Source organism: Podarcis tiliguerta, assembly GCF_965153285.1.
Source record: "Podarcis tiliguerta genome assembly, chromosome: 6".
NCBI classification, from domain to species: Eukaryota; Metazoa; Chordata; class Lepidosauria; order Squamata; family Lacertidae; genus Podarcis; species Podarcis tiliguerta.
Genome location: NC_139539.1, coordinates 93,951,716 through 93,978,946, shown reverse-complemented (window position 1 = coordinate 93,978,946; position 27,231 = coordinate 93,951,716). Strand labels below are relative to the sequence as shown.

The 27,231-nt window shown below is 43.4% G+C and overlaps 1 protein-coding gene and 2 long non-coding RNA genes across 8 annotated transcripts in view; 1 reads left to right on the top strand and 2 right to left on the bottom strand.

Moving 5' to 3' along the window:
- RABGAP1L (RAB GTPase activating protein 1 like) overlaps positions 1 to 25,059 on the top strand; it is a 150,030-nt gene extending 124,971 nt beyond the window's left edge. For 3 of the 6 annotated variants that reach the window (XM_083446304.1, XM_083446306.1, XM_083446307.1), the window contains 7 exons: positions 1,098 to 1,190; positions 13,219 to 13,329; positions 15,127 to 15,231; positions 17,423 to 17,506; positions 20,635 to 20,706; positions 22,030 to 22,227; positions 23,641 to 25,059. In XM_083446304.1, the coding sequence (XP_083302430.1) occupies positions 1,098 to 1,190; positions 13,219 to 13,329; positions 15,127 to 15,231; positions 17,423 to 17,506; positions 20,635 to 20,706; positions 22,030 to 22,227; positions 23,641 to 23,796 (819 nt within the window). In that variant the 3' untranslated portion in view covers positions 23,797 to 25,059. Of the gene's footprint in view, positions 1 to 1,097; positions 1,191 to 1,429; positions 2,134 to 7,270; positions 7,574 to 13,218; positions 13,330 to 15,126; positions 15,232 to 17,422; positions 17,507 to 20,634; positions 20,707 to 22,029; positions 22,228 to 23,640 lie in introns of those variants that run through there. The other 3 variants (XM_083446308.1, XM_083446305.1, XM_083446309.1) reach the window with 3 other exon arrangements.
- Positions 4,563 to 7,249, bottom strand: LOC310680124. Its single transcript, XR_014512646.1, has 2 exons — positions 6,473 to 7,249; positions 4,563 to 5,816 (listed from the first exon to the last, which is right to left on the bottom strand). It is a non-coding gene; the product is annotated as an uncharacterized lncRNA (long non-coding RNA).
- Positions 8,055 to 9,203, bottom strand: LOC310680134. The gene is made up of 2 exons (XR_014512655.1): positions 8,222 to 9,203; positions 8,055 to 8,175 (listed from the first exon to the last, which is right to left on the bottom strand). It is a non-coding gene; the product is annotated as an uncharacterized lncRNA (long non-coding RNA).
- Positions 25,060 to 27,231: the final 2,172 nt, after the last annotated feature.

The following is a 27,231-nucleotide window of genomic DNA, read 5'->3' as shown; positions in this document are numbered from 1 at the left end:
TGTAGGTCAATAAACTGCAGCTGAATCCTGAAAAGAGAGGTGTTATGTATCCCAGATGCTCATGTCCAGGAGGTAGGGAAGTAGCCTGTCCGGGATAGGGTTGCACTCCCTTGGAAGGAGTGCTCCTCAATTCAACACTGACTAGAGGCTCAGGTGACCTCAGTGGCCAGGAGTGCCTTTTTCTGCTCCAACTGGTTTGCCAGCTGCAGCCCCTTTTGGAGATGACTTGCCTACTGCACTCCATGCTGTAGTTCATTTCCAGGTTAGATTACTGCAATGTGCTCCACATGGGGCTGCCGGTGAAGATGATTTGAAAACTTCAATTGGTCCAGTATGCAGCAGCCAGATTGCTGGCTAGGGCTCCGTTTATATCTCATATAGCCTCTGCTTTAAAACTGCTGCACTGGTTGCAAGTTTGTTTCCAGGCCCAATTCAAGGTGCTCACATTAGTAGTTAAAGCCCTAAGTCACTTAGGCACCAAATATCTCCCTACGAACCCTCTTTGGTGCTGAGATCAGCACCTTCTTGGTAGTTCCTTCACCCCCAGAAGCTCATGGGAGGGAGGGCATTCATTGGTGGCTCCTAAGCTGTGAACCTCCCTTCCCACAGAGGTGTGTCTCGCACCTTCATTATACTGCTTGCAGAGAATACTGAAGACTCTTTACCCTGGCTTTTGATACCTGCAGTGTCTTTTTTTAGGACCTCCTAATTTTTTGTGTTTAAGTTGTTTGAAATATTGAATTTTAACATTGTAACCTGCCCTGGAACATAGGGTGAAGGGTGGGTTGTTGTTGTTGTTGTTGTTGTTGTTGTTGTTGTTAATTTCTTCATTAAGAGCCCTTTACTTTTCCTCCCACAATTCTGCCCACCAGGGCAAGGGGCACCACATTATACAGTTTTACTTTAGACATTGCTTGAATTTCAGAGACAGACTTTAACAAGTTAATGTTGCTCATTTGCTGAACTTCAGTAGGGAATGTCCGGATCTTCTGTTACCCTCTCTGTGTTGGCACAGCAATTTGTCTCATTTTTCTCCCAGCCCCTACTCCCAAGTGTTGCTCTTAACATCACTAACATTAGTTTTTGTTCCTCTGTAGGTGCCCACAAAGAAGCTGAGGAAATATGAGAGGGAGTATCAGATGATGCGAGAGAATCAGCTCCAGCAGGAAGACCCTCTGGACAGATACAAGGTAATGGGATGCAAAGTATTCAAGCAACTTCCATTGACCCACTTAGGCAAAACGGGATCACCTTCACAAGCTGAAAGTAGGTTTTCTAGTATTGTTTTCAACAGTAGTGTGTTATATGTTTATTTTAAAAGGCACACTTCAGGCACTTTTTGTTGTTTGAAAATATGCATTTATATTTTGTTTAAAATAATTAAAAGGCACCATAAAGCCTGCCACATTATATTTTTTTATTCTTTCAGTTTATATGTTTGTAGGTAACACTCCTGCTGTTGAACTTTTCTGGGAAACTGCATGGGATCCTGAGAGAGAGAGAGAGAGAGATTCTCTACCACTGACACGCAAAGGAGGAAATATATTATGCTTTAGACAAAGCTCTGTGTGGTTCACTACCACAGACACATTTTGGAAGGTGCATGCTTCCAAGATTGACCTTTCACTCTCTGTGGTGCAAATCTTCCTCATAATTTGTTGATGTTTGTAGTTGTGTTTATCACACATAATGAGAGGCACAGAATAGTTGAAATACTATATTTTATTGGGCCCAGTTTTTCTTACGTCATGGTTGTTCTAAGCAAGGATAAAATGAAAGTCCTTAGTAAGGTGAAGCCTTGTCTCACCCATTTGTTCTGAACTCCCAGGCCTCAGAAAATCCTGATGTAGCACAGTGGCTAAGTGAGTAGGAAGTTCCTGTTTCAAATCCTGTCTCGGCCACAAATTCATTCCGCAAGCCACTATTACCCTCAGACCTGGTTTGGCATCTATAATGTGGTAATAGTCCTACTGGCCTACCTTACAGGGCTGTTGTAAGGATTATTGAGATAATGTATGTGAAGCACTTGGGCTACTTGAAGTGCACTATGCGAGTGCTAAGTATCAAGTCTGAAAGCTTGCATTATGTAACTGGTCTAATAAAATAAAACACCCCCTGGCTGAATTTTATTAATACGGTGTCCTAATACCTATTTGTGGTCCTTGTGAGAAATGCAACATAAATAAATCTATATTACCCCTTTCTTCTAAGAATTGATAAACCAACCCCCCACAAATAGGATGTTTTTATTCTTTTATTACATTGATCTCTGAAGCATAGCTTGGATTCTAGGTCAGAAGAAATTTTTTCATGGTGTTCTGGTTAGTATGGTCATGGTAGTGTGACATATATTGATTATTTTCTGTTTGTTTAATTAAAGTATTGATCGGGAATGTTAGTTCATTAAGCTTCTTCCGCCGTAATGCAGGAGTCTCTGCCATTTTGTGGTGAGCAGATTTGTCGTACTGCAGTCCATTTCTAAAATAGGCTTTGTTGCTCAGAAATTTGTCAATACCACATTGACTGCCTATTAAGAGAAATATTAAAACCTGTACATACTGTAAATTTCCATACCTGGGCAAAACCTACAGAGAGCAAGCTTTGTGCAAATATATCTGAAAAGAAGAAGCACTTAGGGAACGATCCCCCCCCCCTTTTTGTTTTCTACCACAAGATGTTAAAGGGAGGTAAAATATGTGGTTAGTTATGTTGAGAAAAATGGAGGAGGATTCCTGCATGAATATGTTTCTTTGCTAGTTTGGGCTGTTTACTCTAAATGTGAAATGTGTCATGCCCTTCTACAGAAACATCCATTAGCAAAAGAGTTGGCAGTTAAGGTGAAACCCAAATCCTTGCACACACATCCTCATTGGTCAGGTAAAATCTTTCCTCCAGAGGGCGCCTGTATTACGGCTATATTACTAGTTATCCTTGTTTACTGTGATAAGGTGCACACACAGGCAGATGCCTTAAAGGGCTGGGAGAGGCATGGTTTCAATAGGGCAATGGTGGGTACTTCCTTTGTTGCATAAACTTTGTTTGTGTTGCATAAGGTGAACTTTCACCGCTTGGTACCACTGGCTTGAGGGTGTTGGTTGCTTAGAAACACTTTCAGATACATTTGGGGTTGCAGTGTCTCCAGAAGCAGGATTTGTGAGTTTTGCTGGATCACAAGGAAAGTTCTAACTGGATTTTTTTTTTAAAGTTACGTTTTTAAAATAATGTAAACCTCTGTAGTATTATTGGTCCCTAATACTGTTTGTGTTGATATTACAGAAGGTGACTAATTTGCTTTTTCTGCAATTAGTAAAAAAATATTGCTTTAGTCTAAGTAATTGTTTTTCTCACCCTCTGTAATCCTTTCTCACTAGAAGTGGGTAGAACAGGTTCAGCATTATGCACCTGTGTGCATGATGAGTAGCTTATCCATTTGAGCAGCATTTTGCAGGGTTTCTTTGCCCCCAAGTATTTTGTGTGTATTATTTTTCAGTTGCCCCTGGCATTTCAGCAGGGGTTTTGACCGCAAAAAGTATTAAGAATAAAAACATTGATTTTTTTATTTATTTATTCAGTTAAGGAGTTGTGCCTCACAGGGTGATTTACATCTCATGGTTGAGGACCAACCTGGAGCATGTAGTTGTAGAAGAGGAAGGCAAGTTTTTTGACTCATTTCCAGTGCTGTTAGGGTGCACTTGACAACAAAGGGTTAAGACTGTAAATTATGTATCTCTTTTTCAAAGCTGATGTTAATTTCAAGAATGAGATAGACTTTCCTTCCACAAATACAAATGATGATACATTTATTGCCTGGCTTAGACAATAAATAATAGACACATGCTCATCATATTCTTGATTCAAATTTTCTTCTGATGTGATCAGGAGACAATATTCAGGAACAAGAGAGGCTTCCTCGAAATTTGTTTGCTTAGATTCATAGAACTGTAAAGTTGGAAGGAATCCCAAGGGTCATCTAGTTCAACCCCTGCAATGCAAAAATCTTAGCTAAAGCATCCAGGACAAATGGGCATCCAACCTCTGCTTAAAAACCTCCAAGAAAGGGGAGTCCACAACCTCCCAAGGGAGACAGTTCCTCTCTCGACCAGCTCTTATGGTCAGAAAGTTGTTCCCGGCGTTTAGTCTGAATCTCCTTTCTTGTAACTTGAAGCCATTGGTTCCGATCCTACCCTCCAGAGCAGAAGAAAACAAGCTTGTTCCCTCTTCCATGTGACAGCCCTTGAGATATTTGAAGATGGCTATCATATCTCCTCTCAGTCTCCTCTTTTCCAGGCTAAACATAACCAACTCCTTCCATCGTTCCTCATAAGGCTTGGTTTCCAAGTCCCTTGGTTACCTTCCTCTGCAAATGTTCCAGCTTGTCAGCATCCTTCTTAAATTGTGGTGCCCAGAATTGGAAACAGTATTCCAGGTGTGGTCTGACTAAGGCAGAATAGAGTGGTACTATTCTCTTGATCTGGACACTAGACTTCTGTTGATGCAGCCTAGAAAAGCATTAGCTTTTTTTTTTTTTTTTTTTTTTTTTTTTGCTGCTGCTGCTGCTGCTGCTGCCTCACACTTTTTACTCAGTTAAGCATGTGGTCCACCAAGACGCCTAGATCCTTTTCACATGTACTGCTAGTAAGCCAGGTGTTCCCTGTCTTTTATTTGTGCATCTGGTTCTTCCTGCCTAAGTGCAGAAACTTACATTTGTCCATGTTGAAATACATTTTGTTAGCTTGCACCCAGTTCTCCAATCTGTTAAGGTCAAATTGAATTTTGATTCTGTCATCTGCTGCATTAGCTGTGCCTCCCAGTTTGCAAATATGATGAGCATCCCCTCAATTCCTTCATCCAAGTTGTTTATAAAGATGTTGAACAACAATGGGCCCAGGACAGAACCCTGTGGCACCCCACTTATCACTTTTTCCAGGATGATGAGGAACAATTAATGAGTACTTTTTGGGTTCGGTCTGCCAACCAGCTACAAATCCACCTAACAGTTACTTCTTTCAACCCACATTTTAGCAGTTTCCTCGTAAAAATATCATGGGGGACTTTGTCAAAAGCCTTCCTGAAATCAAGATACACTATGTCCACAGCATTCCCCTGACCCACCAAGCTTGTTACTCCAACAACAACAACCTGACCTAATTTTTAGAAACCTACGCTTATTGTGAACTAGGTACATTTGCATTGGTAGCCAGATACTGTTGAACTTTGACACCATCACTGATTAATATGCCTTTGAGCAAAAAACCTTTGTTTTAACCAAACCCTGCTGTTACAGAGTCCTCTACTACCTTTGAAGGGGTAAAACATCACCCATAGCTCCAGTCTTGGGTATTAATACCAATACTCCCCTCTTAAGCCTTTAAGCTAGTGTGTTGTAGGAGCAACTACACTGTCCAGGCACTTGTCCTCAGAATTTGGAAGCTGCCAGCTAGACATAAGAATCAGGCTGCCCTCTCTTGATTCACTGGGAGCCCAGATCTTTGAGTGTGTGATCTAAAGCAGCCAAACAAATTGTAAAGTTAAAGTATTCAGAAGCTGTGCAAAAGTACAGCCTAAGTTCATTTTAAATGTGACTTGTACAGGAGAAAGTTTTAGTAGGTTCTGAGGTGTGATATTTGGATTTTCCACCTTGACACCAATATATATTGGTCTTGTACAATTCCATACATATTTTACTGGTAGTGGTCCCCTGATTCTGTGAAACTTGCTTCTGACTAATCATGCTTAGGATTAGGAATGTGGAAAGCTGCCTTTTAGTCAGAACTTCAGTCCTAGTCGGTTTGGCTCATTGATTGTCAGCTGGTGGGCTGGGACCCACTATGGTTCATGGCTCAACAGCAGCACTTAAACGGTAAAGGTAAAGGTACCCCTGCCCGTATGGGCCAGTCTTGACAGACTCTAGGGTTGTGCGCCCATCTCACTTAAGAGGCCGGGGGCCAGCGCTGTCCGGAGACACTTCCGGGTCACGTGGCCAGTGTGACAATGCTGCATCTGGCGAGCCAGTGCAGCACACGGAAACGCCGTTTACCTTCCCGCCAGTAAGCGGTTCCTATTTACCGTATTTTTCGCTCTATAAGACGCACCAGACCACAAGACGCACCTAGTTTTTGAGGAGGAAAATAAGAAAAAAAATATTCTGAATCTCAGAAGCCAGAACAGCAAGAGGGATTGCTGCGCAGTGAAAGCAGCAATCCCTCTTGCTGTTCTGGCTTCTGGGATAGCTGCGCAGCCTGGATTCGCTCCATAAGACGCACACACATTTCCTCTTACTTTTTAGGACGGAAAAAGTGAGTCTTATAGAGCAAAAAATACGGTATCTACTTGCACCCAGGGGTGCTTTCAAACTGCTAGGTTGGCAGGCGCTGGGACCGAGCAATGGGAGCGCACCCCGCCGCGGGGATTCGAACCGCCAACCTTTCGATCGGCAAGCCCTAGGCGCTGAGGCTTTTACCCACAGCACCACCCGCGTCCCACTATGGTTCATGGCTCAACAGCAGCACTTACCACCATATAAATATGGGGTTGGGGGGTGAGGAAGAAAAGAAATTGGTCCACAAATGCATGTTTGGTATAAAAGTGGGTCCTGGCACTCCAGGATTTCAGTTATTTGGCACCTATAGCTGAAAATGCCTCTTCCCCTTCCCTGGGAATAAAAATGCAATAATAATAAACAACAGTCTGCTCTTGCTTTGCAGCAGCCAAACTAAGACACCCATGGAGCCATTTCACTCTGCCCAGTGGCAAGACCTTAGTTGATCCCTTTTACCACATAATATAGGGTTACTCAAATAAATTCTATCCTGTGTTGCTGCTGCTCTCCTTGACTGCAAGAGTAGGAAAAAAGAATCACATATTGAATGCCGTTTTTCTTTTTGAAGAACAATTTCTAAATAATGGCATTCTGGATGACTGTGCTTAAATTACTCATAGCAACAGACAACAAAGTGGAAAAACGTTGTGATGTGTTCCACAAAGCACATAGTCTAACTTTAGCTTTTATATTTTGGCAGTCTTAATGGCTTGCAATAATTTATCTTATGTTTAACCTCCTTTTTGGCTGCATTTCAAACCAGCACATATCCAAGGCTCTGGTTTTCTTACTAATTTTAACAACTACCCATATTGAAGCAACTCAGTGTCCAAATAGTCGCTCTGTTGCAATGAAATATAATGAAGGCGTTTGGCAAGGGGTGTGACACATTGAGTTACACCCAGCTTTAGGAATAATATTGTAATCTTTTTGCATTGCTGAATGAGGATAGTTGAGGGTGGAGTTACGTGTATTGCAGCCTTCCTGAGTTGGAACTTGTCTTCTTGTTTCAAGCTTCCTCTTTTTAATCAAATGTTGCCTTTATTAGGTCACAGCTGGAAGAGGTTATACCCTTTTTAAAAGGAAAAGGAAAAAAGCCAAACCCCCTCACAGAGCACGCTCCCAAGCTGGTTTTTCCCCTGTTTCCTAATTGTTGTTGGTTGATATTTAAATTTCACTGGATTACTTCTCTCTCTCTCTCTCAACTTTATATCTATGATTGAAAGCAGTAGTTGTTCTGTGACTTGTATGGAGGTAAGTTTTATATCTCTGTGTTACTGTATTACATATTTTCCTCTCTGTTTTGGAAATGCAGTGTCCTTCTTGACAGCTCATAACAAGCAGTTTCTCCAACTTCATTCCCTCTATTAATGCTACAGCTTGGATTGGGGGTGTAGTAGTAATAGTAGCTAGTACTGGAGGATTAGTACAAGAAGTCTCTGCTTACGTATCTATCTTTAAATTGGCTAGCATGGTCATAAATGTTTTCTTCTAGAATGTAATAGTATTTACAAGTGGGTTATAGTTAAAGTGAATCTAAAACTTCCTAGAAGCAACAGAATTAACCTGTGTATTCCTTGAGATGCATAATTTAAGTTCTTTTCCCTCTGGGATTCTCAATTTTCTCATGATTTAAGCATTTTAAAAACGATTATTTCAAGAAGAATTATAACTCCTTTGCAGAAAGTAAGGGCTCATTCTGACATAATATAATTCCTCTCTAGGGGAACAAAGGGGGGGGTGGGATGTTGAAATCATACCCAGTGATTTAATTCTGCAGCACAAAGGAGTAAAGACAGCCTGATAGTGACCATCAGCCAAAAAAGAAAAGAAAAAGAATAGTTTTCACCAGATAGCTTTCATTCAGACATTTGCTACAGTACCTCTATTTTTAAAATTGACCATTTTTTAAAAAAATAGTGTAGAATGGGAGGACACTGCAATTCCTACCACACAGCTTGCTTGCTCTTGCTCACTTGTCTGTAAATCAATAGCCGGGCATCTGAAGTTCACGTTTGTGCTACTTGCTTTGCAAACACCAAAGCTTTTGGTAAGCAGATAACAAAGGGTGTAAAGCCAACTATTGTTCACATTTGTGCTACTTGCTTTGCCAGCACCAAAGCTTTTGGTAAGCAGATAACAACAGCTGTAAAGCCAACTATTGCTCATGAAGAAAAGCTCCCTTCAAGGCTGCAAAGAGTTGAAATGGGGACCCAAGTAGATGTGCATTCAAGTACTTAGCAGTCAGTTGCATATCTTGCTTTTTCCTAAACAAATTTATGGGGTGGGAAAGCCCAGTCTCACCTTGGGGGCAGTGAGTGAGAAGGGGTGGCTTATTTCTTCCCAGTTCCACTGAGATAAGGGAACGGTCCCATTGTTGTCCCATTGCTACAGTTATCAGTCCACAATTTACACAGAATTTGGAATCTTTTTTACCCTAGGCAAAAGAGTTGCCAGCTTGAGCCTTTTCAGTTAGCTTTCTTTAAGTAATATTTTCTTACGTCTTGTGGCCGAAAACAGTTGTGGATGTTTACTTATTTATTTTAGGTGTAACCATAATTTATGATTGTACTTGGAAGTATGCCTTATAGATTCAGGAAGAACTAGTGTTAGGTTGCGTTCACATCTTAGCACAGTTTTTCACTTCCCTTATCTCATGCTGGGCTTCACTCCACAGCTTCACAATTTAATTATAGAAGTAGTTGCAGTGAGTCCCAGAATTCTCCTGTAGCCCCTGAAGGGTGTTCCAAACCTTCAGGATGAGCCCCATCCCCAGGACAGCAGCAGAGCCAATAAGGATGGTCCTCTCCAGGCCCCCTGCCCTCCCAGATCAGACCTATCAGGGCTTTTTTGTGAGCTTCTCAAGGACACCAGTGTAAAACAAAATATTATTGTTGCCTTTTCATTTCCCCCCTCTACACCACCCAACACCTCGCAGCTAGGGATTGGGGCACAGGGAACAGAGCAGGTCAACATTAGAGATCGCATGCCATTGTTGCAGTGGGACAGCAAGCAGGCTCCTCACCCCTTCTGGGGCTGTCAGGCCAATCTCACTGCCCAAGCTAGTTCTCACTCCTCCCACCTGTGTCAGAGCTGTTTTGGGTGATATATTTGCCAAATAATGCTTACATTTTTCTAAGCTTTCCCCCACTCCAGGGGACCAGACATGAGCTTTGGGCTGCTGGGGTAACTGCAGCAGACAGGAAATCCCAGAAAGATGTGTCAGGGACACAGTGGTGCCAGGGGAAGGCCAAGCACTGCAGTCCTCGCAGGCTGGCTCTTCAGCATCTCATAATATGAGGCTCTTATTCCCAATACCAATAGACCTCTGGATCTGGGTAGTGAGTTACACCCAAATTCTTCACTTGGATGAGGGGAATGATTGCCCATGAAATACCCTGGCTGGTTTTGTATTTGGAAGGGGATGGGAGGAGCAGTCATATCTGTTCCTGTTTGGGGTCTAGAAAGTTCCAGAAGGAAACAGCAAAAGCACTATCCTTGGGAGCACACTAGCCACAAAAGGAACAGGAGGTCTCCACCCTTGAGCTCATTATCATCTAGCTCCTCCAGGAAGTCATCTTTCTATAAGCATATGCCTGCCTCTTCTGTCACTCTGCAGAAGGGAAGGGAAGACCAAGGACCCTTATGACAAGAAGGTCATAAGGTCCTCCAGGAAGTCATCTTTCTATAAGCATATGCCTGCTTCTTCTGTCACTCTGCAGAAGGGAAGGGAAGACCAAGGACCCTTATGACAAGAAGGTCAAGGTGTCTTCACAGGAGATTTGAAGCTTCTGCTACTGCCTTCTGGGCTTTGCTTGCCAGCTCTAGCTTTGTATGGTTTGACTAGATCATCCTCAGGGTCACTTCGAACTCTACAATTCTATGATTCTATTATTCTATGTGGTTCCAGGAGCTGGAAGGTAAGTCCAAGGTGATTAAGGATCATAGAATCATAGAATCATAGAGTTGGAAGAGACAAGGGCCATCGAGTCCAACCCCCTGCCAAGCAGGAAACACCATCAGAGCACTCCTGACATATGGTTGTCAAGCCTCTGCTTAAAGACCTCCAAAGAAGGAGACTCCACCACACTCCTTGGCAGCAAATTCCACTGTCAAACAGCTCTTACTGTCATGATGGTCCCGAGAAGATTGGACTGGCTTCTGTGCTCATGGCAGACACTTCTCATGGGTACCCTCAGGTTATAGTTTCAAGCCTTGACAGTTAACATGGTGGCCAGGAGTAACATATGACTGAGGACTTGGGCAACCAGTCAGTTCTTAGTCCAGGCTGGCTGGAGCATCCCTTCTCAGGGACAAAGCTGTTTGGCAAGGCATTTGATCTAGTGCTCAGAAAGAGTAAAGATGAAAAGAAGGCCTAGTCTATTCTAGAAAGGAAGAAAAAGAACCAAAACAGTGACAGTCTTTACACTCAGGCTTATTCCACGAGGAACTGGACTTCAGGGAAGTACTTCTAGCAGAGTTTATCCCAGGGGTTTGGTGCAGCTCCATGCAGACCCAACCAGGGACAAACACATCTGCTATGTTCAGCAAGGTTTAGAATAAATCCTCCTCTTCCTGACACCAGCTCCCTGCCCGTAACTAAAGGTAGGTGACGCTTTACTATGCATCAAACTAGTTCTGAAGTATAGGTTTGGGAGATGGTCTCTCTAGGTTACATAATGGAGTATACATGTTGTCCCAGAAATAAATTCATGACCTCCCTAAGGACATGAAATCTATCCAAACACCAGCCAGGGCTAGAAGCCATCAGCACCTTCTGGATGTCAAAAGAATAGCTCTTGTCTCTACAGTCTAGAGCGGTGGTCAGCAAACTAAGTCCCGGGGACCGGATCAGGCCCAATTGCCTTCATGATTTGGCTAGCGGTCTGTCTGTGGATCAGTGTGGGGATCCTGTTTGTTCGGGCTGCGCCATTTTTCTCCCTGCACTATTCCATTTTTTTCTCCTTCCCCTCACACACCACGACGGCGCCTCCCTCCTCCTGGATTCTCCCTGCCCTGCCTAGAGGAGGAAGGGGGCTGGGCTGAGCTGGCTGAGCAACATTTTAAGCAGCCCCTCTCTGGAGCCAGCCCTTTCATGCCACTCATCTTCCCTCTGCTATCACTGCTGCCGCCCTGGTGCTCCTGTGGGCCAGGGAGTAGAGCAGACAAGCTTGCTCTGCCAACTCACGAGAAGCAGCAGCAGCAGTGGTGGTGGCAGCAGCCCCTGGGAAGGTAAGCGCAGCGGCTGGGGGGTGGGGAGGAGGACTACCTGCCCCTCTTGCCTCTTCTTCCAGCTCACCCCCCCCCCAGTGCCCCTTCTCCGGCCAGCCACAAGGTCTGAGGGACAGTGAACTGGCCTGTGGCTAAAATTTTTGGCGACCCCTGGTCTAGAGATCTGGAGTCTATTCCTTTCTTGGTGCTACAAAAGGTTGGAGATTTCAGATCTAGTAGCTTAACAAGTTTCTCATCTCACCAGAAGCATTTTAGGATGAAGACTCTCAGATCCATCATGACAGCTTTCTTGAAAGATGACTTTTTTAATTAGTGGATTTGTCAGATGCCTATCTCCACATCTTCATCAGATCCAGCAACGGGATAATCCTACATTTTTAAAAATATTAATGTTTTATTAAGGTGATTTCAATTAAATGAATTAAAGTGATACAGGAAAAAAAGGAAAAATGAGAGGGAGAAAAACAACATCAAAGATACATATAAAAGCAAAAATTTGCGCAAAAAGGAAAATATATATGATATTCCCATACGTTCTTCTCTAAAGTGGTATAATGTTATTGTCCTAGTGCTTATGTAAATAGCAATAGCCTACAACATTTTGTATAAACTCATTCCCAATGTTATTGCATTTATCCATACAGAGTCTGCACCTGTAAGCAGTCCATTCATAAATTGCGAATGATGTCATATTGTTCCTACATTTTGTATGCAACAAAAAAAACTTCAGTACAGGCTATTTGGGTTCAACATTCTAATATGGTCTTGTTCAGGAAGAAAGCTATGGAAAAATATAGAGCACACTTTTGTGTCCAGAGGCATGACTTAGTGAACTCTTCTCTATGTTTACCACAAGTGCCTTCATGATCCCTAGAACACATGTGAGTGATTCTGGACACCACCTGATTCAGGATGTTCCTCACAACAGAACATTAGCAGCGATGCTTTTCTTGTCTCCTCAGCAGGCTTTGCATGAGAAGAGTTTGGAACCGCTTCACTGTTGCCCTTAAAGCAGCAATCTTATCTTACCTGTACAGTATTACTTCTGCTTTATGACGTTTGCATACCAAAGGAATTTACTTTCTCCTTGCTTCTTTCACAATCTGCAAGTTGTGCGTTCATCAAATTGGTTGAGGAGAACGAGGACCAAATGGAAAAGCCCAGGCCTTTTAAAACTGTTTAATGTTTATCATGACAGCACTTACTGAATTTTTAGTTTTATTGCTCTTCTGCTATTTGGGCGTTTTTGTAGTTTTAAAGAGGGTTTTAAACTTTGTCCAGTCCCACTTTAGTCCCTTTAGTGCTCCCTCTATTCTGCATAGTTATTTAAGTTCAAGAGACAAGGAATGACACTGTGGTTGTAGGCTTTTAAAAAGGCAAAATCACTTTGCTTCACATGCTAATCATCACAGGACAAGGGGCTGCATGCCGAATAAGGTGAACATGATTAGTGGAACTTAATCCTTCCCTATTGTACCAAGTCTTAGGTTCAAACCAAACCTTCCATAGTATGTTTGTGAGCAACATATCTTTATTTATGGACTCAGATTAGTAGCACTTTCTAAACTTCCTTTCTTCCGCTCAAATGGCTTGCACGGCTACTCTGTGTCTTCTTCCGTATTGGCAAGAGTTAACTTCCTGTTTTGCTGGTTCCTCTCTTTCTGCAGAGGGAGAACCGCAGGCTTCAGGAAGCCAGCATGCGGCTTGAGCAAGAGAACGATGACCTTGCCCATGAACTTGTAACAAGCAAAATTGCTCTACGGAATGACTTGGACCAGGTGAGAAAAGCCTTCATCAGCAGGCAGGTATAAGCCGAAATTAGAGAAATCACAGTCTTAGGTTTGCAATTGGAGAGTAGAATTACAAACATTATTATTATTATTATTATTATGGGTGGGTGGTTCATGTTTGTGAATGGTATTTAGCGTTCCAAAATGCTGGCCTAAACCTTTAAAACCCTAAATGGCTTGGGACTAGGTTACCTGCAAGATCCACACCTTCTGTATATAACTACCCAAACCTTAAGATCCTCTTGAGAGGTCCATCTTCAAGTTCTTTCACCATGTGATTTTAGTGGTTGCTAGGGAGAAGGCCTTGGTGATGGCACTCAAGCTGTGGAATAACCTCCCCAGAGAGTCTTCTTACCTGGCACCTTCTTTGTGGTCTTTTCATTGCCAGGTGAAGACCTTTTTAGTCTCCCTGTTTTAAACTATGGGATCTTAAAATTGGAACTTTTGTATGTGGTGCATTTTTAGTTAAACTGTAAATTTGGTTTTAGGTTTCTCTCACTGCTGGGAAATTTTTATGCTGCAACAGTTCTTTTACATTTTTAATGCATAGTATTTTCTCATTTTATATTTTTGAGGTACCAAAAGAACTATGTCATTGGGTTGCAGAGATAAATGAGTCCTTCTGGCCATGCTTACCATTGAGCTCCCACATGGCCCATGGGGGAATGTGGTCCTCAGGGTGAAAAAGGTTATGCACCCCTGAGTTCATGAAGGCCAATCATTCCCCCACTTTCAGAGAAACGGCTTACCATATACTTAAGACATGCCGCGTTTGGGCCCAGGAGAAGACAGGTGGATAAAAGGTATAAACCAGGCTTCCTCAACCTCGGCCCTCCAGATGTTTGCGATTACAATTCCCAGCATCCCTGACCACTGGTCCTGCTAGCTAGGGATCATGGGAGTTGTAGGCCAAAAACATCTGGAGGGCTGAGGTTGAGGAACCCATTCAATAATAAATGTCTCTGAGAGATGGATATTAGAAAAGTAAATGTTTCACCCAATAGGAGCTTTTCCAATCAGGGGTGTAGTGTGGGCAGGGCCAGGGGGCCATAGCCCCAAACGCATGATTTTGAGGGGATGCGAACCAGAAACCCCCTTGCAGGGATCCCTGTTCCACCCTACCTTCCACCGGGGGCCTCTTGGCCCCGGAGCCTGGCCTGGCCTTGCTGCCATGTCCCCTCGCCTGGTTGGAAGGATGTGCCCGCCAAGGACTACATCAGCTAGGCAGATTCCCCCCTGAGTGGGCAGGCAGCACAGCGTGGTCCTGTGAACCCTCATTGTCCTGCGCCCACCTGGCAGCAGCAGCAGCAGTGAGGGCAGGGCTGGCGGGGCAGGTTTTCTTCACCCTCTGCACCTCACCCCCTATCTCTGCTCCCGCCCGGTGCCTGCATGTGTGCCCCGGGTGCCAGCAAAGGATGCAACGGTGCTCTTTCCAATAGCCTCCTGCATGTTTAATTAACTTAAATGAAAGATCAAATGACTACCCATGTGTAGATTTCATTGTAAAGAGAGATGTGGGAGGCTAATTCTCTGGACCCAGTATTTGGATATACATTATATCATAATGTTGTAAGCATTTATCTTCAAAGTGCCAAGAGAGATGACAAGTCCATACGTATATACATAAACACACACAAGCACACACCTCCATGCAGATATTCACACATCTTCAGGGGAGTGCACATTCCATTGATAATGGTAGCTCCACATAGAGGCTCAGATAAATTGTGTTGTTATTGTATAAGAGCCAGTGTTGTGTAACTGGGACCTTCTTTCAATTCTCAGGCTGAAGACAAAGCAGATGTTTTGAACAAGGAGCTGCTTTTGACCAAACAAAAACTAGTGGAGACTGAAGAGGAGAAGAGGAAACAGGAAGAAGAAACAGCCCAGGTAAGAATAGTTTCAGTGATCAGCAGAGGAGGCAACTAACCTATATGCAGAATGCTTAAACACGGTGTATCAAAAGGGCAAAATAGAGAACATTGACTAAAGATCCCGTGAACAATCGCTCTTGCTTTCACACTGCACATGAGAGACCTGTTAGAAGCTCGATGTAAAATGCATGGTTTGATTGATTGCATTATATCCTACCTTTTTCTCCAGGTTGCTCAACATGGCATACATAGTTCTCCCTGCTCATTTAATCCTCACAACAACTCTGTGGGGCAGGTTAGGTTGTGAGGGGCAGGGACTACTCCAGGAAAATAATAATAATAATAATAATAATAATAATAATAATAATAATAAATAAATAAATAAATAAATAAATAAATAAATTATTACACTGGATGTAGTTGTGTTCATAATAAATAGCTTCAGGGAATCTCCCTGCCACGGTCCAGACAAAAATTGCCTTACCAAAGGTGATTGCATTTCAACCTCCACTAGCAGCAGTGGGAACAAGTTTAGCCCTTGTGCTGATGTTGGGCCCCATTAATAATGGCAGAGCAGGAGGCAACATCTGGTCCTTGGGAGCCAATTCCCTGGGAAGTTCTCCTGGAGCCGCTCCAATAATTTCCAAGCAAATTGTCCCTCATGTTAATTAGTGCACCATTTGGAATTTTCTCCTTGGGCACCAAATGTGTTGGGTCAACCATGTGCATGTTTCCAATGCTTTGATCAGACAACTTCATGTGAATTACCCAGCGGATGAATGGAGGTTTCACACTGGTGTATTGGACCCCTCCCCAGCAGGCCAATACTGACAGGTAGGTGGGGCCATCCACCTGCCAACTGTCTGGTATCTTACTGGTGGATGAATTTGCCCACCTGCCAAAGCTGACCTGGGAGTGGGGGAGAGGGATCTGTTTTGCAGAGAACTTGCCAGTGAAGCAGCAGCCAGCAGGATTGAATGCTCTATTCATAACCTGATGTGGAAACCGGAGTGCTCCTCTCTGTAGGAGCCTGATCAGGATTTAACACCCCGCCCCAATCATCAGAGAATGTGGGGGTTTAAATCCTGCAGATTTGGCTGTGCATACCTCTTCCCTATGTGCATAGCCAGTTGAAACACATACACACCCCACCCAAAAGCTGATGTCACCTTGCCCATCAAAGTGATGACAGGGGTGTGGTGTGAGGAAAATGGCCTCACTGCCCAATTTTAAAACTTGATAGGTCAATATTTTCTTCCAGACTACAGAACCCCCTTCCTTAATTTAAAGTATGCCAAAAAATGGGAATTTCTATTGTTCAGAAAAGGATATGAAGGGCTCGTCCACACTTCCGCTTACGCCATGCCTGGAAGGCATGGGTCCAAGCGGTTTTCTGCTTGCCCTGCTCCTTTCCAAGGGAAAACCTGATCTTTACCAATAGAGTGGAACACATGGCAACCCAGGAAAAGCCCCAATTGACTTTTGCTCCAATTGAGCACTAAAGAGCAGTTTATCCTGGGAGAAAGCAGTGGGACAAAAGGAAGTGTGGAAAAGAGAGCTCCATCTGGATTAATGAACCCAACTAAGGCTATACTTTGTTTAGAATTGCTGTTGCAACCCTACACATAAATATGCATTCAAAGAGTAAGGTGTGTCAGATATGCAACCTTTTACCACTGAGTGCAACAATATAAAAAGGTAATTACACCATAGTGACTAATCCATGTGAAGTGAATATCCTTGTGCATGTAATATATTTGACCAATGATTGCCCAATATGTGTCATGAATTCTTCAGGTTATAACATCTAATGTATGCTTGGGCAGGAGAAGCCCTGGAAGAGCATGCGGGGGCAGAAGAGGAGAGTGGTCTCCTTAGCACAGGGTTGAATTTCTCCCACCATCTTTGATGAGAAAACATTGCACCAGATACACACTCCTAATGAGTCAAAATCCAGAGCAAATAATTATAGGAAACATTTACCCTAGACTTTAGGGATTAAGGGTGCAATCCTAGCCTGGGAGTAAACCCCATGGGATTCAGTAGAAATTATTTCTGGAGTAGATATGGTTAGAATTGTTGCTATAAACTTCTAAGATTGCCTGAGAGTTGAGAACTGAGAATATAGAATAGTGTTGATAAAGGGTATGTTTCAGAAAGTAAGTAACTTTAATGATAATATGTTTTCTCTCCTTCTGTATTAAAAGTTAAAAGAGATCTTCAGAAAACAGCTAGAGAAGGCAGAATCTGAGATAAAGAAGACAGCAGCCATTATTGCAGAGTATAAACAGGTAATGGGTTTTAAGAAATGTTTTCGTTGAGATTCCTGCATTGCAGGGGGTTGGACTAGATGATCCTCAGGGTCCCATCCAACTCTACAATTCTATGATTCTATGTTTTCATCTCCGCTGTCACTATGTGTAAGTTTCTGAAGAGTAACTATGTATACTTTGTGTATACAAATATAATTAAATAGCTAGCCGCCCACTTCACAATTCAGGAACAAGCTTGTATTTCCTGCCAGTCAAGTCCGTGCCAAATGTTAAGAGGCAAGTTTGTCAATACTGATTTATAGAGCTAATAATCAGACTTGCAAATGCTCACCAATGACCTGTGAGGGAATGGTTTTTATTATATTAATTTATTTATTTACTATTCCATATTTCTTCCAAAGAATTCAAAGTAGCATATTTGATTGCAGCTGTGCTGAGTTGGGCATCTGCATTGGGGGGGGGGGGTCACGCAATGCGCCTCCCTCCGGCGGCCAGGCCTGCCAGGACATGCGGGCGTCACTTTGAAGATCGCCAGAGCACCTTCCTGGAAGGTGCTGGCGAGCGTGGGAGGGAGGGGGAAATTGCCCAGCGTGCCCACCTGGGCTGGAGAGGAACCCTAAGGATGCCTCTTGTGGCTCACTTTGCATGCACATTGCTTGGCTATTCCAAGGAGGGGGAAGGCAGGCAGCGAGGGGCTGCACGTGTAGCTGTTCTCAGAGCTGAAAGAAAGCAGCAGCAAGCGATTCCTGAGCCTCTTAAACGTGAATCACAAAAATACTCCCATTGGCAGCAGCTGTTGGTGTGCCTCTCAACTCCCTTCCTAATCCACCTTTTATCAGACATTCAGACTAGCCATGGGCAAAAGAAAAGAAGGAGAGGGGATAGTTGGGGAGGCTCCGTAGCTCTCTCAACGCTCAGCCAAGCCCAATCCCAGCCAATTATCCCGGCCTTTTCTCCCTCTCTCACGCACACACTCACTTGTGGGTAGTTTTCGAGTGCCCAAACCGAGGTCACTCCTGAAATGTTGTAGCCTTCCAACCACAACAGCACTGGTTGCTTCAGGGAATCCTCCCTCTTTTGCGCTCTGTCCCCCCCACTTTTTTGCCCATGGATCAGAAAGATCACAACAGGATCTAGTCTCCCCGCCACCATCTCCCTCCCCTGCAAAGCTTTCCTGCTGAGGAGTCGGTGCTGGACCTCATACAGGCCTTTCCGATGGGGGAAGCCCAATGGTAGACAGTCCAAGTTTGCAAGGCTGCCTCTTTGCTGCCCAGAGTTGCCTCCGTCTGGCCCAGGGGAGCTTCCCTCCCATCTGAGGAAGGAGCGCTTGCCTTCTAGAACCATGCACTGGAGCTTTCAGCTCCGATGGCGCCCCCTCATCACAGGATTGCCGGCGGGTCTGTGCAGTTGGTGGGTGCCCTCCCGCCCCTGCCCGGCGTGTTGGTGCTTGCCCAGGGGCAGGGGGTGATGGTGACCCCCTCAATATTGGGGGGCTCAGCTCCCTACCTTGAAATATTGAGGGGCTGAATGCTCCTTGCGCCCCCTGTAGCCAGACCCCCTGCTTGATTGTCTCCCCTTCTCCTCCTCAATGGTGCTCATCAATGGTTCCTCTTCATCCTGGAGAAGAGTGACTAGTGGGGTGCCACAGGGTTCTGTCTTGGGCCCGGTCTTATTCAACATCTTTATCAACGACTTGGATGATGGACTCAAGGGCATCCTGATCAAATTTGCAGATGACACCAAACTGACAGATTAGAGAACTGGGCCAAAACAAACAAGATGAATTTTAACAGGGAGAAATGTAAAGTATTGCACTTGGGCAAAAAAAATGAGAGGCACAAATACAAGATGGGTGACACCTGGCTTGAGAGCAGTACATGTGAAAAGGATCTAGGAGTCTTGGTTGACCACAAACTTGACATGAGCCAACAGTGTGACGCGGCAGCTAAAAAAGCCAATGCAATTCTGGGCTGCATCAATAGGAGTATAGCATCTAGATCAAGGGAAGTAATAGTGCCACTGTATTCTGCTCTGGTCAGACCTCACCTGGCGTACTGTGTCCAGTTCTGGGCACCACAGTTCAAGAAGGACACTGAGAAACTGGAACGTGTCCAGAGGAGGGCAACCAAAATGGTCAAAGGCCTGGAAACGATGCCTTATGAGGAACGGCTAAGGGAGCTGGGCATGTTTAGCCTGGAGAAGAGGAGGTTAAGGGGTGATATGATAGCCATGTTCAAATATATAAAAGGATGTCACATAGAGGAGGGAGAAAGGTTGTTTTCTGCTGCTCCAGAGAAGCGGACACGGAGCAATGGATCCAAACTACAAGAAAGAAGATTCCACCTAAACATTAGGAAGAACTTCCTGACAGTAAGAGCTGTTTGACAGTGGAATTTGCTGCCAAGGAGTGTGGTGGAGTCTCCTTCTTAGGAGGTCTTTAAGCAGAGGCTTGACAACCATATGTCAGGAGTGCTCTGATGGTGTTTCCTGCTTGGCAGGGGGTTGGACTCGATGGCCCTTGTCTCTTCCAACTCTATGATTCTATGATTCCTATTTTATTCTCACCACAGCCCTGTGAGGTGGGTTTCACTGAGAGCTAGTGACTGGCCCCAGATCACCCAGTGAACTTCATGGCTGAGTGGGGACTTGGATTGTGTTCTCCTAAGACCTAGGGCCCACCCAGACTACCTGTTCATTAAGCATTCATCCTCACCTGGTCTTTACGGAATATCTATTCTGATTTGTTGGGCAGGGGGAGCATATATAACAATGAGCTTTCATCCTGATTTGCTTGCACATTACATCTCACCATTAATCAATTGTTCATCCCAAACTTTGAGTGAATTTCTCTGTCACTTTCTTAGCTGCAAATAGTCACTTCTTTTTAAAAAGTGGATCTATTGTGACAGAAAACTTTATTCCATTTTAACTGTGCAAGCCTAAATTTCTGGTAAGCGATTGAATCCATCCCCCAAAATACTGATAGCCTGGAAGTGACTCTAGTATCCTAACCACTTCGACTGACCTTTTGACAGAGTAAAGGCTTCAAGATGCTAAAAGAAGATGAAATGTCAACACCTTGGTTAAATATATTAAATTTTCTTTTTCCTTGAGAATAAATGTTATTAAAAATTATCTCCTCCTAGATTTGTTCTCAGTTGAGTAGCAGGCTGGAGAAGCAGCAGGCAGCCAATAAAGAGGAACTTGAGGTGTTAAAGGTGAGAATACTCTGAATCTGGCATGCATCTACCTCAGAATAGTATTTTGAGGTAGTGTTATTGTTAACAATTGTAGGTCTGTAGCAGGGGTAGGCAACCTAAGGCCCGTGGGCCAGATGCGGCCCAATCACTTTCTCAATCCGGCCCACGGACGGTCCAGGAATCATTGTGTTTTTACATGAGTAGAATGTGTCCTTTTATTTAAGATGCATCTCTGGGTTATTTGTGGGACCTCCCCCCCACCCAAAAAAATACAGTCCAGCCCACCACACGGTCTGAGGAACGGTGGACCAGCCCATGGCTGAAAAAAGTTGCTGACCCAGTGTATAGGTTGGCTGTCTGGCAAAAAGATTGCCTTGGTGGCATTTCAGCAGAGGGCAATGACAGCAGAACTCTTTTGAAAAGGCTTTTAACATCACAATGTAACTCTTTGTAAAAAAACAATAATGCATGGATCATTTTGTGATCTGAGATGTGCCATTCAGGAACTATTGCCACAACACAGTATAATCAATGACTGCTTGTTGAATATGCAGTTAATTAGATATTTATATTACACATGGGATGTACCTTTTTAACAGCTGTGCGCTTTCCTAGGTAAAGGTGCAGCTCTTCAAAGCCCTGGAGTACTGCGAAAAGTTTTGTCTGCTATAATTATTCTGTCTGACAGTTAAAGGTGTAGAAGTTCTAATGTGGAAAGGCTGACCTGCCTAAAAAATACCTGGAAGAGGCCTTGGTAGATTCATTGATGATTTCTGTCACACTCACCTGAACACAGGAGTGCTTTATTTGTGGGCAGGGCACACACACATACTCCGCTCCCAATGTCTTAAAGACATCCAGCACCTCTTCAGACCTTCACATATTTTGCACTAAGGACTGAAGTGGGCTTCTAAGTACATTCTGTGAATAAACTTAGAAATCTTCGTCTGTTTAATAAGGGTTCTGATCACAGATAAATTTTTAAGACAGAATGTGCCTGGAGTGGGAGAAAGTTGAGCAAGTAGAAATTCACCCAAGCAGAATACCACCCAGTGTGTGGTGTGAATATGATTTAGGTTTCTGAAGGTGGACATGGCCAGTCCCGGGCACCAACAATGTATTGAGGTCTCCGATTTTCATGCCAAACTGGTCCCGGATGGTGTTTCACCTTTTTACAATATGTTGTCTTCAGTTCAGGAAATTCTGGTATCCTTTTGGCCAGCAAGAGCCACATATCTGCTCAGAGACTTTGTAGTTGCAACTCACAGCATCACCCTAGTATAGTGAGCAGCCTCTTTGATATCATAACTATCAACTGACTCTCTGATTTGACTATTTTAGGGTAAGGTGATGGCTTGCAAACACTGTAGTGAAATATTCAGTAAAGAGGGGACATTGAAAGTGCCTGCTGTACCAAGAGAGAGCCCAAGAACAGACACCGATGATGAGAAAGATGCCCTTAAAAAGCAGCTGAGAGAGATGGAGCTGGACCTGGCACAGACCAAACTACAACTTGTGGAAGCCAAATGCAAAATACAGGTAATGTCATTCTATGCGTGCTGTACTGCATTGCTGAAAATAGGCTGTTGTTGCATCTCTTGGTATGGTAAAGAATGAACTATACCTTTTCTACCCATCTAACTGTATTGGAGGCACAGATAGCATGTTTTTGAGGCAAACATATTCATTGACAATGAAGCATTCTTTCGTGGGACTCCTGTGGTGAGAATCTTGTGATTGAATCCAAAACTGCTTCATCCCCCTGGTGTAGCGACACAGAGCAATAAACTACCCCTTCCATTCTGCCCGTCAATTGCTGGCAGGGCTTTGGGGGTGCTGTGGGGAATCCACAGCAGTCCAGTCCCCACTTGGATTCCTCTGTTAATTTTCAGGGGTGGCTGCTTTGCCTTTGCTTCATTAGAAGAGAAGGGGTTCCAGGTTTTTAAAAATTTAATGATTCCTTGCAAATCTGTTGAGAAGGATTTTCCTAATAATCTTTAAGAGGATTGACACTGAACTTTTTAAAAATTAAAATCGTACAACTCGCAATTACATTGTTGCTGGCATCCACCTGTCTCAAGAGACAATGGAGTGCACTTCTGGAAGTGAAGTGAAACCGCTACATTAGCAGCACTGAAGTCACCTCCCCAGGGTGCAAGCCTGGGCAGTGTGTATGGAGGTCGCTGGCTGCCCAGACAACAAGAACTCCCTCTCAGCCTCTCTGGTATGGTCCAAAGGAAAGCAGCGATACGCTTGGCACCAGCTTGGCTGTAGGCGTCACCAGAAGGAGGCATAGAAGGCACCATCCAACCGTTTTAGAGACTCCACTCCGGATTTGTGTACGGTTTACTCCTTAGCCTTTTCTTCTCCCAAAGATATCCCACAAGCCAATGAAGGTTTAGGATCAGAGTTTTCCTTCTCCTAGATGGGCTACCTTTCCAGGTTGATGCCACACTTGCCTCTACAGCACATGTAGAAACCTCCTTCCTGACCGTTGAACCACTGTTGGTCCTGTCCACTCAATCTGCTAGAGCCTCTTTCCATGCAGCGAAAGTCCCTAGATTTAAGACCCATCAGCCAGTTTCACTTGCTTTAGCTGACCACTCAAAGCCGTTTCCAGGGTGTGACCACTGTCACACGCTGACAGCTTCCAGAGCCACAGGTGAGAGCTGAGTGCAGGGTGGGGACCAAAGGGAGACAAACTACCCCAAAGGAGCACAATGTGTCCCTCACCAGAGGTACTACCTCTCCCCTAACACCCCATACACCTAACATTACATTGTAATATAATGTAAGCAGATATATGTTGTTGCTGTGTTTATCACTGAAGTTGTACATAGAAAATTATCCATAAACTTGGATTTTTATTAAGCTGGTTAAATTCAGCAAAAGATGACTCATATGTCTGCTGAATACTTCTCTGATCAGCACCGGACTGCTTTCATTTCACAGGAGCTAGAACACCAGAGAGGAGCACTTATGAGTGAAATCCAAGCTGCCAAGAACTCTTGGTTTAGCAAAACCCTGAACTCTATCAAAACAGCTACTGGCACACAGCCACTACAGCAGGCTCAGCTGTCATCGTCACCCAAAGAGGGCAGCACATAGTTCCAGCTGGATTCCAAGCACCAAGAGCACAATGGACAAAGCAGCTTGAAACCCCTTGGATATTCACCCAATAGCACCTGTTCAAAGGGGGAAGCCGGAGACAGGCAGGAGAGCCAGCCTGCAAACCAATTCCTTCAGTGTCTTTTATTTGTTCTGATGTGGCCCTTTCCGAAGGGAAGTTATTTAAAGAATCCTGTTATATGTGGAATACTCGTTCCCAGCTGCCTTGCCACATCCTGGTACCTTCATATTTTACATGTTATTTTGTATGCCTAGAAGTTCAAGTATGGGGAGCAAATAATTCAGAACTATGTGTTCCATATGTTGCTAAAAATATTCATAATTATTTATAAGACAGTTTTCCCCCACTTTGGGAGAAGAGAGAGAGGGCAGGGTAAAATAATGAAGAAAAAGCACATTTATTATAATGCCAGAGCGTTTCCTGGTAGATCAAAGGTTTACAGCTATTGTTGCACCCTGCCAAGATGCACCTGTTGTTTGAAGGCTTGAGTCTCAGGCCACATCTATAACAAGTGGAACAACAGTAATTAAAAATAAAATAAAATCTTGTAAAGCTACTAAACGAGAACATGCATAAAACCACATCTACTTTAATGCTGCCTTTAAGCATTCCGTAACTTATGCCGTATATTGCAAATAAGGGAAATAGCTCTTTCCCACACCTCTGTTCTCTTTTGCCAATCAGCAGACTTGGGGCACATCTCTCAAAAGCTCTTTGGAGCACTCACCTTCAAAATGAATCAAAGCTAGCAGAGGGGAACTTCCTAGTGGATTGCACCCTTTGCTCTTTTGCACAGGGCTTGTGTAGAAGACATTCTTGGTCCTGGTAAAATGTGTCCAAAATGCTTTGATGGAAGGTGACCTTCACCTTTGACTGGCAGAACAAATTTTTCAGAAGATTCCTGTGTCTGTCTGGAAATCATACTTGTTTTATATCTTTCTAAAGTGCAAAAAAAACAACATTTGTTACATTTTTGAATTTAACATAAAATGTTTATAGAAATGCTTATTTCATGGAGAATTATACTATTGCTTAAATTGATGGAAATATTTTTTTTATTATGTGTAATGTGTATAATAATGTCTCACAGGCCAACATCACTACTGGATAAGAAGTTGGTTATGTACTTGGTTTCCATGTTATGAAAAGTGTTCCTGGGACATTGTTCTGTGCTGATTTTAATCCAAATTAACGCAATAGCCTATCAGTCAGTTCTCTACAATAAAGTTTAATGATGCTCACTTTGTGTTTCATTGTTGGGCATATTTGCATATTAGGAGTTTTCAACATTAGAATGCAAAGTTTGACTTGCTCATGATAACTGAGGGCCAAACCAAACATATTAATACTGTGGTTAGCAACCACATCTGGTTGTGTTGTTGTTTTTTATGAATAGTATGTACTGTAGGAGGGTATATACAAGTGAATATTATTTATTTGTGAAGTTTAAGTTGTTACAAAAAAAAGATACCTAAGACAAAATAAAAATACATAACACAATTAAAACAATTATTAAGACCAGGCATTCTGTCAAATAAGTTTGCTTCCCTGAATAACTTGTATTATTTTTAAGAGCAAGAGGAATTAAAAACAAGATGACAGAATAATAATCAGTAGCATAAGATATATTCCAGAGTGAAATATAAGGTTAATATTTATACAAAGCATATCAAATGATCGTTAATGCCAAATAAACTCAAATTTAGTAGAAATACTCCCTAAGCAGAAGAAATTGAGGAGTCCGCATGACGTCTGGCAGCAAGAATTTTATGAGTCAGTTTTTCAGAAATGTCAATAAGCATGACTTTTAAATCCACAAATCCAGAGAGTAACAGGATGTGTCCTTCCATCCTTGAGACATCACTAAATGAGCAGTAACCAACAGATACAGAGAAGTAAGGTCAGCATTGGCACCATCAGAAATGGATAAAAAACCCAACTTCGTGTACAAGATGACCTGTTTGCCAACAATAATACCAATTTAAAACCAGCTTCCAGAACTTGTGTACATAGTTACAGCGCTACCACATATGCCAATATGTACCTTGAACCTTAAAACCCTGCCACCATAAGGAGGAGCTGGCTCTTACAATATGAGCTAGCTGAACCTGTGTTAAAAACTAGTGGACTTGGAGGAGGAGTGGACCAGATCTTGTGCCCTATTTGCCTATAGGGTCCATCTCCCAAACCAATTAAGACTGTAACAGCAGGGAATATAGAACAGACACTGCCTTTCAGAATCCTTGTGGCAGCTAATCATAAGGTTTTAGGGCTCCCCACAAACTTTCTCCTTATAACTGCTGCTCTGAGGTTTCCTTTATTCAAACCTCTGCTATTGTTCAGCTTGCCTTCTCTTATGCTCCCCTCCCAAGCCCATGCAAATCAAAAATTGTGATGAGATGCTTCATAGAGCTGAGCGATGGCAGCCTTACATTTGTATGTGAGGGAAGATTTGGGAAGAAATGCAGGTGGGAGTGAAATCAATCCTTTCTTGGTTGGCATTTCTGTAGTAAAATTTCCCCTGCCCTGCACACTTTCCCACCTATGGGGGAGAAATAAGACTCCAGAAGGCTGAAATGGAAAGGAAGCTGTGGAATTATTATTCTTTAAAGCCATTGTGGAAGGCTTTAATTTCCCCCACCATTACAGTTCAGTTTTGCAGCCCCGGAGCCTGCATTTCCTTTACTAAATATATATTTAAAACTGGGAGTCTGATTATGTGTAAAATTATGCCTTACATTACATAGACGTATTTGCCAACCAGAACAGGAAGAGTTTCAGTGGATGTTTTAGTACAAAACCTCTGGAGAGCACCAGATTGGCAAAGGCTGGTATACTGGATGTTGCTAAATATATAATAATGGTGGACTCTATTGCCCAGTCAAACAGCACTCCTTCAGTTTCAACCTCTGTCAATCGTAAGTTGTGTGGATGGCAGTGATGGACACTAACTTGGATGGCTTTAAAAGAGGATTGGACAAATTTATGGAGGAGAATTAGGCTATTGATGGCTAGTAGCCATTGTGGCTATGCTCTGCCTCCACAGCTGGAGAGAGCAATGCTTCTGAACGTGTTGCTGAAAGTCACAGAAGGGAAGAAAGCGCTCCTGTGCTCAGATCTTGCTTGCGGGCTTCCCATTGGGGCATCTGATCCGCCACTGTCAGAACAGGATGCTGGCTGAATGCAATTACAGATTTCTCATCTGCAGCTACTGATCCAGCCTGGCTCTCCTTATATTCTTAGTTTTCCTCAGCCACCACTGCTCCTTCTTGTCCTCTGAAATATGGAGGTACAATGGACTGTATCTACTTAAAATATTAAGTAGGGCGGTGGGGTGGGAAAAACATTTTTGAAGGACCTCAAGTGGTTAAGAGCGTTTCCACTAGGACCTGGTAGAGACCACGGTTCAAATC